The sequence below is a fragment of the Lates calcarifer genome, linkage group LG15 (genome assembly GCF_001640805.2).
Source record: "Lates calcarifer isolate ASB-BC8 linkage group LG15, TLL_Latcal_v3, whole genome shotgun sequence".
Classification (NCBI taxonomy): Eukaryota; Metazoa; Chordata; class Actinopteri; family Centropomidae; genus Lates; species Lates calcarifer.
In genome coordinates this window covers 25,709,752-25,723,369 of record NC_066847.1, presented here as the reverse complement: position 1 = coordinate 25,723,369, position 13,618 = coordinate 25,709,752, and the positions used below count along the sequence as shown (strand labels likewise).

Here is a 13,618-nt window from a genome sequence, read left to right as displayed (position 1 = left end):
GAGAGGGGAATCGTGGGATAGAGGGAGTCAAAAGGAGGTAAGCACACATGAGCAAAGACAAAAGTGATTAAAAGTGTCTATAATATACAGACTTTTAAGCGGACCCAGCCTTTTATCTTCTTTATGATGACTGTCTGCCAAACCACAGCAAAGTCCTGTAAGATGCAGCTTTCAGATTTAACTGATGTCAAACAGGTCGTGGTCCAGTCCTGGTTATATACTCATAATCTTTCAGTGAAACTCCAGTTGTGCTGCTTTTTGGACAGTCTCTACCTTGAGCTGTCATCAGCTAGAATTAACGGAGCTAAGCCAACCACAACTGAAATGTGGAAAAAACGGTCTCATACCTGACAAGGATATTCTCCTAAAATAATACACTTGAATTATAATGGCATATAATACCATAATACCAATACCATAATAACATTGTTTTGCACTTGTTTTGTCATATTTGCACTTCATCTTGTCCTATGTTGTATTTAACATTTTCCTCTCATTTACATGAGGGACAAATCAGTAAAAGTAAGAAATGTGACTACCAAAACATGGTTGAAATACTGTTGCCAACAATGCACAAAGCAACATCGTAATATTCCTTCACAGCTGAAAAACATCCTTTTAAACAATTTTAGTTCTGAAACAAAAGAATAAATATCTGCCAGGGGACTGAGATAATTTCTTAACTTCTTTCCAGTGCAAATCAACTATGAGGGTGGGGTATCTGTCTTTTTGTGACTTGTTTATTAGTATTTATATCTGGTTTCTACGTAATTTTTGAAGGAAGTGAAGCGGGTCAGACCAGATTTTTTACTATGCGTTTTTTGACATTTTTCCCTATGTTCTCCCAATTTGACAAGGCCAATTTCCCTCACAGTTTGGTCTCTGCTAACATGCTGCAGGGGGGCCACCCTGACCAAGCAGCTCTCCACCCAGGAAACACAGCCAAATGTGTTCCATGAGGTAACCAGGCAGGGCAGAGGAGGAATATCAAACTATATGGAAAGTTATGTGAATAAAGATTGTTTGTAGAATGCTGCACGAAATGATAGAGGTGCTACAGGACACACGTAAATCATACTACTGAATCAAGTTATATGCTGTATGTACTTCAAAAAGGCTGAGTCATTAACCAACCAGCCCAAACACGTGCTGCAAAATGAGCAGTGGTTCACTCAAAATCCCTTAATGTAACAAGAGAAGACTTTGCAAAATCTAAACTCCCTTAAAGCAACATTATGTCACAAGCTGTTTCCTGGCACAGCACTGAACTGGATTTGTACATGTCAAGATGACATCAGTCACAGTATACTCAACCGCTCGCCTTGGAGTGATCTTAGGGACCTTTGCAAGCACACACAGACTATGCACATACAGCTCACTCGCACATAAGTGCTGATAGTGGGCATATATTCAGCTGTTCTTGATCTCACTGTGTGTTCATGCCTGCACATGAGCCCAGAGACACATACAATAGCACGCACACACACACACACACACACACACACACACACACACACACACACACACACACACATACACCCTCCAACTAATCTCGTGGTCCTTGACTACAAACTAGAACAGCTGATTTCCCCTCAGTTTTCCCCCTGCGGCCGAGTGCCACAGATTCCTAAGTGAGCCTGTCATTGTTTGTGTTCAGTTAATTGTCCCGTGGAGACGGAGGGCGGGATTAAACCATCAAGTTCAATAAATTGAGAAGCAAATGTCGATGAGGGGCTGTCAGGGGAGAAGGGGTAAGAGAGAGAGTGAGCCTTGGGGGTGAATCATCTTGAAAGAAGAAGAAAAAAAAAAACAAAGAATAAATAAAGAGCACAGATTGCTTTTTGGCTCCAACCCCAATGGCATATTTTTGCCACGTCAGCAACAAACCAATTGCAGCTGCTCCCTGAGGAAGTCTGTGGTACCGCTATCAAGAGGAGAGATTTTATTGATGCTACACACTCAAATGAACTCAAATAAAACATAATAAACTAGTCAATCCAAACTCTTCACCTAGCTTACAAGTGCATTTATTAGTCTGTGCTGGGACACAACGACATTGGTGTATAAAATGACGTGCAGTTTTACACAGTTCAAGGCCTTTTGTCTTGAAATGGCCAAATTCAGTGGAAGCATCAGCACTTTATGACACTAAAACACTCAATAAATGTTACTTTTATAATAGTTTCTCCATCAGTTTAGGCCAATAAAGTGCTATTGCCTTTTGTGCCATTTACTCACTCGGAGTAAATCCCTTGGAGTTATCCCTGGCAAGAGGAATGTATGTGTGGGTCTGTGTGTGAGGCATCTCTTTACAGGCTCTACCCCCTCTTACACCAAATGTCACAAAGTGATAATACTTAGCAGCACGTGGAAAAAAAATCCTTAGCCCAAGTGAGGCCTTAAAGGGAAAATCCACCCTGAGAATTGAATTGTTTATTTATTTCACTGGTCTTGCACAGCTCAGTCTGTTAATACTAAGTGGGGAACCTGAAGACTGTCACTTTCAATATTCCTGTTTGAGTTGGAGGGTATTTTCTCACCAAGACTGCAATCTTTGTGAGAGGCTCTTGTTTGGTGTCTTTCATTTGTGGATTTATTTGGTAAGACGTTGCCATGGAGCGATGTATTGGCAACAGAAATTAAAAAAACAAAACAAAAAAAAACATGCTGTCCTCATTTAACAAAACAAGGAAAGGTTCTGTCAGAGGCATATCAACTGCAAGATCATTTTGGCTCTTTTGGCTAAAATGGAACAGAGGTTATCTCATGGATAATATGATTAAAGGGTAACTCTACCATCTGAATGAACTGTGAATTAAAAAAAAAAAAAGTAATAATCATCCTGAAGAAAGAAATATCTGGCTGCATGTCCCTGCTGGCTGTTGGAAACATCTCTGGTATGACCACTTGAATTGCCTCAGAGGTGATGGATAAAAAAGTCTAATAGAAGTGAATGGGTTCTCATGCCGGTCGTATGATGCCACTCCTGAGGTGACAAAGCCTGTAAGTGTATCACCAACCCCCCTTTGCCCCATAGACACACACCAAATGCACACGCATGCACACATCTAACACACACGTACAAGAGAAAAAAATAAATAAATAAATAACTCGTGTCAAGTCACCATATCAGGGCCACAAGCAGAGCCTTCAGCAGCTGGCATGAATTTGGTCTCACACTTCCTCCCAACACGGTGGCACCACAGAGCCTTGCAGATATCCTGGAACAATATGAGGGAGAGGCAGAGGGTAAATTACAGGGCATGGTTTACATGTTGTGTCGCTCTAAAAGTCAGGAGTGGGATGATCAGTATCCTTCTCACAACATCTGTAAACAAAGCTTGCAATGGGAAGAACAATAAATTATGATAACATTGTTATTTTGCCTCTTGAGAGCTATTAAAACATGTTGATGGAAACTTGGGGGACTAGGAATTGTCTGAATAATGATCTCCTGGCAAGCTATCAGTACGCAGCAACCTTGTATCTCCAAAATATTTATACTTCAGTAGCTAGGATAACAACATTTTAGAAAAAAAAGGAAGAAAAATACATGAAATTTGGCCCAACTGTTGCAGGGTTTATTCCTAAGGCAATGCAACGCATCAGTGATAATAAAACATGCACATCCATTGTTTATGTTGCACAATGACAAAACAATGAAATGAAAAAAAAAAGGTGCAATCAGTGATTTTGTGTATTTTATTTTCCTAACAGTCCATTTCAACCCACACAGGATATAGATATGAAGACAAAGAGATAATCCCATCCAATAACATGTGTTAACAGGCCACAACTGCCTCACCACAACTGCATGACGTCATGGGTGTGTTTCTCAGCGGTAGTCTAAAAGATTCAGTTGGGAACACCGGGTGGTTTCCCCACTCGCATTGCCTGAGAAACATGGCCTGCTACTTTTTTAACATCAATTCTATTCCTATCTGAATGACTATATCAGATTTTGACAACTCAGTGCAGATGCTGACAGGCACCTCGGCCTCAGCTTTTTGCTGCCAAGAGCCATCATGGAATTCTTCCCAAGCCCTATAAATTTGTCCAGCTGTTTTGCTTGCTCAGGCCTTTTGTAGCAGCAAAAATGGCGGAGAGCAAGCGTAGGATGGAAGGAGCAGAGAGATGGGGAGAGGTGATGGACAGAGTGAGACAAGAAACTGAGTTAAAGGGAGAAAGTGAGAAAAACACCTCATGCATATTATTTTGCTTTTTGCTAGGGTAACCCAGCTCTATTTAGCCACAAACACCATGGAGAGTATCATTTGACTCCTCCAGTGCTGCCTTATCTTGACAATGCCTGCCAAAAAGTTTCATGAACTATGAATTCATTATGCGATGAATTGCCCCACAGAGGCTGATACTGGAGTGTTTTTTATGAGTAACAAGTGTCTGGAAAGACAGTGAGCATGAAGGCTGCTTGGGGATTTCTGGGTCCTGCGCACCTTGCTGCTACCAGGTGCATGAGCGCTGAGAGACAGCGTAAGACCAAAAGCAAAACCACAAGGGAGCAATTCTCAAATATCTTATAGCTTAAATAATGCACAGACATTTCAGTGTTTAGACGAGTAGGCTAAGGAGGATACCATGTGTCAAAAGAACGGGTTCAAATCCAGCTGATAATTTCTGTGACATTTTGAGCGCTTTCTCCCAACTAGAAACCAGCCTTATATGAGTCGCAGCAGTGTTACCATAACCTACCATGCTCTCAAACCTCAAAGGTAATCTTCTAAAAAAAGAACAATACCAGCTAGTTTAAGTGTTGTAGTAACTTTCCACATGCTATAGTATCACAGTTTAAGATTTCTATGTCCTTGGAGGTAAACATTTTGGCCATTTTATTTTGAGGTTAGTGAGTTTAATGACAGAATCCATGTACGCACACTATGGTGTGGTCTAGTAACCACCATCACGCTCACCTCCAAACACCAACATTGTTTGATTAGAAGTAGTGGGTTTCTGCCAGGCACTCCAGGTTCCTCTCACAGTCCAAGGACATGCAGGTTATGATAAGTGGTGGCTCTAAGTGTCCCATGTGTGTGAATGTGAGCATGAATGGTTGTTTGTCTCTATATGTCAGCCCTATGATAGACTGGTGATCTGCCCAGTGTGTACCCCGCCTCTCCCCCTATGTCAGCTGGGATTGGCTCCACAGTCCCCCCCACGACCCCATGGCATATACTAGATGGAATTAATGAAAGCGTATTTGAGAATATGCTGTAAGCATGGATAACTGAAATATTAAAGGTATTAAACACAGACTTGGATGTGGAACCTCTAGACCAACACAACATTGCAAATTGTGTTTATATTAATCAATTATCTAAATTAAACTATGACACATTAATTGCTGTGCAGTGAACTGGGTCTCTGGGGCTCCTCAGAGTCTGTCTGGGTTCCTGGGGTAGATGCCTGCTATGTCCAGTTGATAATCTTACCTTGACTGTGTGATTTTACCACCGTTACTGGAATTCAGTATACTTCATATTCTTTTATACATATAAGGGCTCTTTGCCAAAATGGCCCCAAAACAAACCAAATGCCACTTTTTGAAAGGATAGTTGCTTCTTTGGTTCAAGTGAGGTTTAGGTGGGGTACCATGTTTTGACCCATGAAAATCTCTAATCCAGATGCAAGAACACCAGTAATTAAAAAACACCTTAAGAGTGTCTTACAAAAATGAAGTAATCTAAGTCCTGTGTGGACTCAGGCAGAGTATCTTAAACAGCAACATCAGCAATAATGAGACAATGGGAGAGCAACAATGAGAGATTCCCATTGGCAACACTCCAGTGTATATTTAGTCATCCATCCCAGTGAGCATTTCATGGGCAGCATAATAACTCCACAGTTTGTTTTGTGTGTGAGTGTGTGTGTGTGTATGTGAGAGTGAGAGAGCAAGTTTGCATCCGTGTGTGTGTGTGTGTGTGAACATGAGGGTATGCAACTAAAACCAGTTCCTCTTTTCCTTCCTCTTTCCTTTATTCTTCCTTTTTTTCCTCTACCTCACTCTCCCCGTCCCTTTCTCGATTTCTCTCTCTGTTTTTCCCTAGGAAACAATTGCCATCATAATTTTTTTTAACTAATTAAGCACTCAGATTTCAGTGGGTGTGTTGAGAAAACCCCTGAGAGAATCGTGGCATGGGATTTGCAACTCATTTTATAATCTGCATGGGGTGGCATAATTGAGTCAAGATCAATTTTACCTTCTTAAAATCCAGGGTGCAGAGTTTGGCCTTCTCCCCAAACTGCCATTTGCACTGTGTGTCTGCATCGTACAGCTCGCCAGGCAGCTTCTCGGGGTACGGATACTCCTTGACTGCTCTGGGTTCATCTGATAGGCACAGAGCCTGGGCAGAACTGGGGAGGGGGGGGGGGATACAAGATGAGGAAGGATTAGAGGGGTAGCAAAAGTGGCAGAGGGAGAATGAGGATAGCAACAGAAAGAGGGGAGTGGAGGCAAATAGGTCAGAGAGAGAGGGGAAGAAAGAAAAGTATAGAGGTAAAATGAATCATTAGTGATACACTACATGCATGCAGACAGTTGAACAGACATGTGATTCAGTGCCATGCTTTAATAATGTAAGGTAGCTGGTGTATAAAGCTCCCTACTGTGCACACAGAAATTCCACATCAGAGAGGTCAGTCCATGATATGCCATTGTTTCCCACTTTGGAGAGTACCGTAAAGTGTTGCCATAGAGACATAACAAGTTGCCAAACCCAAACCCTGAGAGTAATGGTTTAATGCATCAGACACTCAATTATGACTGACATAAAAAAAAATTCCTTGCCCATATCGCTCATATCCTAACACCAGCGGGGGGTTTCCAACGTTAACTGATATCACTGGTTACCATACAGAGATGTTTTACAGCTTAAACACTGCAGGCAGGGGAATATAATACAAAAATATGGTGGAAAGAGCATGAAAAGGCAAAATGTGCTGGAATGGTTCAACGTGCTAGTGAGTGGTCCTGATTGCTTTAGCAGAGTATATGAGCGTGCGCGTGTGTGTGTGTGTGATTCTCCAGTTCTTTATGGGTCCTATGTGTCTACAGAGAACAATGGCTGTTCTGCAAGTGCAATATTCTGATATTCTACATTACTGACATAATAAAGTTTCTCATTCACATTAAAGTAAATTACACTGACAGCGTGCACACATGAGCAGGTGTTCAAGTAAGGCTTGTGGGCAGGCATACATGCACGCAGGCACTCACTCACATAAAATTACAAGGCTGATGTAGCTAATTTGCAGGATCTCAGGACAGATTCCCTTTGGAGCAGCTTTTTGTGTTAGATGATGGTGCTGCAAGAGGCTTAGAACAAAATGTTTTTCCCAAAATATAAGCAGTAAACACTGCACCACAAGATTATCATCAGCTGGAGATAAAAAAAAAAAAAAGGAATCTGAAAAGCACCCATTCTTTTCTGGGATTCCCAGCAGATCTCCTGACTCATCTCTTCCAGACAAAAAATGCTGGCATTTTCTATCCCCCGTGGTTTGTTGATACATCAAACACAAAGACAGCAAAACCGTGTTATGTGGTAAGTGAAAAGGTCTCAGAAGTCGTGATGATATATGCCAGTTACAAGACTGGCAAGGGGAACAATGTTTAGAGGCAGACAGGCCTGGCTCAGTCAAAACTGAAGATGTGAAAATGCCAATTTGTTGTTTTACACAGGGTTTATATGCCTGACTATTTCTTGGACTCAAGGAAGTTACTGGTTCAAGCCAAGAAATAGTTAGGCACACAACCTCTTACAACAGTAAAATAGCCATTTTTACACCTCAGTTTTTGTATGGATTTGAAAAGAAGTTTCTAGTCTATATGCTAAGCTAAGCTAACTGGCTGCTGGCTCCAGCTACATATTTATTATACAGACTTGAGAGACTTACAAGAGAAGACAGAGGAATGTTTCCTCAGATGTTGGCTATAAGGTGAAGGTCAAATGATGTCCTTTGTGACATGTTCGACTGGGACAATAAATGGTGTCTTAAGAGAATCTTGTAACTTTCATATATCACTGACTTTTTGATGGCTTTCACCAGTGTTCATACAAACAAAAACAACTCCAAGTATCTTTTAAGGGGATTTTGCTCCCCTGCCTTGAAAGTTGTCCATCCATTTTAGGCATGACAAAGAGCTCAGATAAAGCATCTGACTATACATACAATGTTGGCACAGACCTCTCTGTCATAGCTGACTGAGGAGAGGCAGATGTAGAGTGAGTGTGATGTAGGACTCTGTTGGCTGACACAACACTCCCCTCCATAGCAGATGAAGGTAGAGACATTTAGGAGTCTCAGTTAACTCAGCAAGACACATTTAGCCAAAAACATTTAAATATGATAACATTCTGTTGATTGCAATTAGGAAAACATACAGCATTTCAGCGTTTTTATCATTCAGTGATTACACAGGAAGACGACCCTTGGTTGGTTCTGTGATGCAGAGATCCCCTCCACGTGGCCTCAGGGGGTGATGGGAGTTTAATATAAGGCTGACAGGTCTAACAAGGGTGAGGTCACTCCAGCTCTAATAACTCAGCGAGGAAATACACTGTCTGTCTCCACCACTCTGAGAGGGGAGACCTGACAGTTCAGTTAACACACTGGTAAATTTAGTGGAGGGCACTGGCTCTGGGCTATCTGGTTTCAAGTAAGCACAAGCGTGCACACACACGCGCATGCACAGACACATAGAAACACAGCCAGACACATGGACGCTATGTCCGTGATGCTTGTTTTTCGCTTGGGTGAGCAGGCTGTATGCATGAAAATGCAGTTACTGCATGTACACACACACAACTTTCTCCCTAGCACACTTTCACTCACATGTACCTTGACACACAATACATATGCAGTCTGTAAAACAACACTTACAGTAGAATAGCGGCACCACATATCACTTAACACAGTCGCTATGTTAGCCATATATTTCAGACTCACATACATTCATACTGTAGGTCTGTTTGTCCTAGGTTTTGCAAAATAAGGCAAGTCCTGTAATCATTCTAACATAAGTGCAGATTTCCACTCTGCACTCTTTGGATCAGAGTAGCATTTGAAACTGATGTATCTGCTGTTGACGTGTTTTTTCTTCAACACATGTTCATCAATCAGTAACACATGCTGAAGAATATAAACACAATGCATTTTAAAAGTGGCTATTGCCAGGAGGACTCTTGTTTTAATAATTCTGCTCTATAAACTGATACAGTGCTTTATTTCTTTGTTGCATGAGCGCTTAACAAAAGGCTGGCATGAGGATGAACTCATTATTCATCAATATGCCATATGGATGTGATGCAGCTCTTATTTTTTGAAAACCTAATAAGACTCTTTCAGGCACTGTTACCCATAAATGTCAGTATTAACAATAAGTTCTTCGTAAATCAATTTTCTCATCGTCATTCACCACAACGAAAGCATGGCAGTAAGGCTAAAATATGGCTGCTTACTTGAGGAAGCGGCTGAGGTATTGGCGGCTGCAGGCAGACCAGGAGAAGATACCATTGTGACCGGCTAATGTGGGGGACATGATGTTGCCCTCTGACTTCTTACAAACATTACCTTCACCATCATGGACCATTCCAAAACTGAGGAATTAAAAAAGTAAAGGTAAAAGATTTTTCATGTTGAAGTTATGTTGACAGTGTTCCAGCATCATATTATTTGATTAAACAGACAGGTTGTACCATATGAAAGCATTTGTATAAAGGGTGAGCAAGCAAAAAGTGCAGCATTGCGTTACTGTGGGTAGGCTACCTAAATGATTAAAACTACATCATCAGACTGCAAATTTTTGCACATATAGGTAAAAAAAAAAAATCCTTGAAAACAAATTGTGCTGTACATGCTTATGTCAAATCATATATCATGTTACATGTTAAGGAGCCTTTTTGTAAGTTTTCTCTGCTACTGAATGTGTTTTTTTTTTGCTAGGAGCAAGGGGTGTTAATGGTTGCTAACTTTATAATACAAGAGCTTAGAATACATCCTCTGTGCAGCGCTACGTCTTCAGGGCTGTCTGGAGTCAGGGCAGTCTACTGTGAGTTGCTATCAGAAAGTAATAAGACGGGTCAGCTTGGGGCTAGCTGGTTAGCATGCTAACATACTAAATGATAGAACTAGAAGCTAAACATTGCTGTTGCTTTCCAGTGCTGGAAACTGTTCTTGGTGAGTAAGGGATTGAAGTTTGATGCGGAACTCACAATGTCTCCTCTAGACTGATAAATAATTAACTGCTAATGCTGGCAAAGTAGCGACAGCAAAACTTACAAATAGTACCTTTACATGTGCATTAGAATTAGGCAGTATTTGTTATTCTACTGGATCACTTATTAACACATATTAAACATATCCTTTTTCATTTTTCAACAGATGTGAAAGTGTGCTAGCATGATGCACAAATAAACACACACATACTTTTTTTTTTTTTTTGGTTTGTTTGTTTTTTTTGTTTTTTTTTTTTCATTATGAGAGCTTGAGAAGAATGGAGACCCTTACTTGTGTCCAGATTCATGGGCAATGGTGAATGCTAGACCCAGGCCTGTGTCTTCGTTAATGGTACAACTCCGGTACTTGCTGCACATCCCACTAATTGGAGCAAAACCTGCAAAATTGGTGATACTGTTTTACAACCTGTACATTACAGTTCAAGTATATCAGTCAGGTCCAACATAGCCTGTAATTTGTTGATTACAATGACCACTGTCAAGCTGTGTTTACTCCTTCTCAACAATTACTGTACTTTTTAACTTGCAGTACATTATCAGTGAAAAACCAAGAGGATTCTCTCAGACTCTCTGAGCTGGTTGCAGACTGCACACAGAAGAAATATCAAACATGCCATAACTGGGTTAAAATCCCTCCATATGTTAAAATATGGGACTCCGTGGGAACATTCCCAGATCCCCTTGCTACCTTTTACTTCACTTTAAAACATTCTTTGTCTGTCTTCACTTCTTTCTTATATCCCTCCTTCTCTATTAAACTCTATTTTACTATTCAGCTCCCTTTACGCCTCTCTCTGTCCATTTGCCTTCTGTCTCTCCTCACATAGACACTCACACACAGCACCCCTGGCTCTGAATCAAAAGGAATAATACTCATGGGGGCCTCCCTTAATGTTTTTGTCTCAGTGTCTCAGGGAGAATTTAGCTTTGTGTTTTGCTATTTTACAGCTCTAAGTCATTCACTATAGAGTGAAAAACCCCTAAAGTAATGTTCTCATGTACAGAACTAATGTGAATTATGATACTAAAATTAAGCAGGCAGATTGACTGTGAGAACTGCCATTTGGTTCCATTTTTGTGTTCAGAAAGTGGTAGATCATTGATATTATATACTGGTTTTGAAATATGGAGGAAAACATTCAGGGATAGGGCTGTAACAGTTATGCAAATAAACTGTGTTATATATGGACTGGTAGCACTAATAGTCATTCTGCCTCACACCTTTGGGAATTGGTCAGAGCTAACTCTTTTTTGTCTACACACAGACACACACAGAAACACACACACACACACACCTTTGAACTGGGCTTTGATTAGGGCTAATGTTAGTCTCAACACTTTGAAGTCAAAATGTAAGTCTGGGGTTTGAAGGTAGTGCATGTTTGTACGTATGTATGTGTGTGTGTGTGTCTGTCTGGGGCACAAAATGGAAGTTTTTTCTCACAGTGTGGAAGACAACAATGTGTTGGCATGGTCATTACCACAAACAAGCTGTTGTTAGTTTGTTAGATGACTGAGCATGTGTGTGTGGTTAAAGTACTTGAACTCTGCTCTGTGATGTAAGTGAAAACATGATTGGCACATTTCATTTTCTGAACTGATTACTCTTATTCTTTTGGTGTTGCATCTGCAATAAGTTAGATTATCTTCAAGAGATCTGCATCTTAAACACAACTATGTGTTTTTGAAGTTCAAGTGTTCAAAAGCCAGATGAATCAATGAAACTGCCCTTTAGATCCTTTTTTCCTGCTTGAAACTAATGATTCTTCATTTTATCTGTTGTTAAACTTCATATTATTCTACATTACGGCATACATATGTAACACTGTGGAGCAGAAAAGATCTGAAAGCTGTAGATCTTTTTAACATCTGGTTTGGCTGGTGTGATCCTGGGTCACACCGTGTGACAGACAACAGGAGCATCTTCCCAGAAAGCGAGAGAGAATGACACATGTCTATCAAGAGCAACAAACAAAATAAGGACAGATGGCATACACGTGACTCTGGCAAAATATTACTGTCACACTTCTTATTATGTCAACCTTTCAACCCTTGTATTTGCTGCAACACTTTTATATTTTCTCAGACTACACTTGTAGACATTTTGTTATTGTAGAATCTACTCCTCAGTGTTTTTGTTTTTTGTGGGTTTTTTTTTTCTAGCGGCACAGCGGTACACCAGGTAATAAAGACGTACCGAGAGTGTCACAAGGTTCATTCTTCCAAGAGCAGATGTCAAGTCCTGTGAGAAGGATGGCGTGGTCATGGTGGCGTCCCTCTCTGCCTCCCAGAGTAGACTGCCAGTGGCAGAAGCTGTTCAGTGTGTGGTCTGCATGGTGGTTGATCACCAAGCCATCCTGTGAGATAAATCAGATAAAAGGAGGCAGACAGAGAGACAATGTTGTCTTTTTGAAAAGAAGCTGTGAGCACAAAGTGGTGTGGATTTCAATGAAAAAAAGGTCAGTAAAATTAAATGACATTACCTTCCCTCCTCCTCTACTCAGCCAAATATCAATAAAACCTGTCTATAAGTTAGTAGAATGAGGGGACATGATAACTGGTAACACTGACAAACATCTGGGACATTTTTGGCATTCTGATAATTGCCTCTTAATGAAGACTGAAATCTATTAACATCACAGGCGGACAGAAACCAGAATCTGTTGATCTGAATCTGCCTGATTCTTGACAGTACCCCACCTGTTTCTTCAACCCCTCTTTCTCTTTCTCTTTTGCTTATGTTGTCTTTCCATCTCCTGCTCTCCACAAGAATTTCCAAGGAAATATATACCCTGTAATTAACCACTGTAAAACTCTTCAGTAGTCAGGGTGAGCTTGGGAAAATCTAAGAGATCTGGACCTTCAGGCCTAAAAACAAATAAACAAACAAATGACCTTTTTGATTGTTTTTTTTTTTTTTTTTTTTTGCATTCCCTTTGTCCCTGAAGCTCCATAATGTCACTGCTAACAAAGATCAGGGTGCTTAGGGTAAGGACATATACACTTCCAAACCCTTCAACCCCACAAAATCTGTTACCATCACTCAGTGCTGTTTGAGAGGCTTTGTTTTTAGACATATGAAGATTTTACCTGTCATTACTGACAAGCTTTGAGATGCTCACCTGCTCTTCATCCAGAAGCACGAGGCCAACTATCACTATGTTGATGTTCCCCCCTATTGTACCATCTTTGAAGAGACTGGAGACCTAGAAGACACAAAAACAGATTATTGCTAACTCTATAATTTCCAAAATGGTTCCATTTTTTTGCAATCCATTCACCAAAGTCCTGTCAAAATCATGAATTTCAGTTTACAGTTAAATATCTCTCTAAAGTGACTTTGACAACACTTAAAGACTTGTAAA

General features: G+C 40.6%; 1 protein-coding gene across 2 annotated transcripts in view; it reads right to left on the bottom strand.

Moving 5' to 3' along the window:
• The window catches only part of LOC108889035 (A disintegrin and metalloproteinase with thrombospondin motifs 16), a 52,688-nt gene that overhangs the window by 19,674 nt on the left and 19,396 nt on the right, over positions 1-13,618 (bottom strand). For both annotated transcript variants that reach the window (XM_018685314.2, XM_051076262.1), the window contains 6 exons: positions 13,376-13,459; positions 12,451-12,610; positions 10,525-10,630; positions 9,477-9,614; positions 6,216-6,369; positions 3,126-3,221 (listed from right to left, as the gene is read on the bottom strand). In XM_018685314.2, coding sequence (XP_018540830.1) covers positions 3,126-3,221; positions 6,216-6,369; positions 9,477-9,614; positions 10,525-10,630; positions 12,451-12,610; positions 13,376-13,459 — 738 coding nt within the window. The remainder of the gene's footprint in view (positions 1-3,125; positions 3,222-6,215; positions 6,370-9,476; positions 9,615-10,524; positions 10,631-12,450; positions 12,611-13,375; positions 13,460-13,618) is intronic.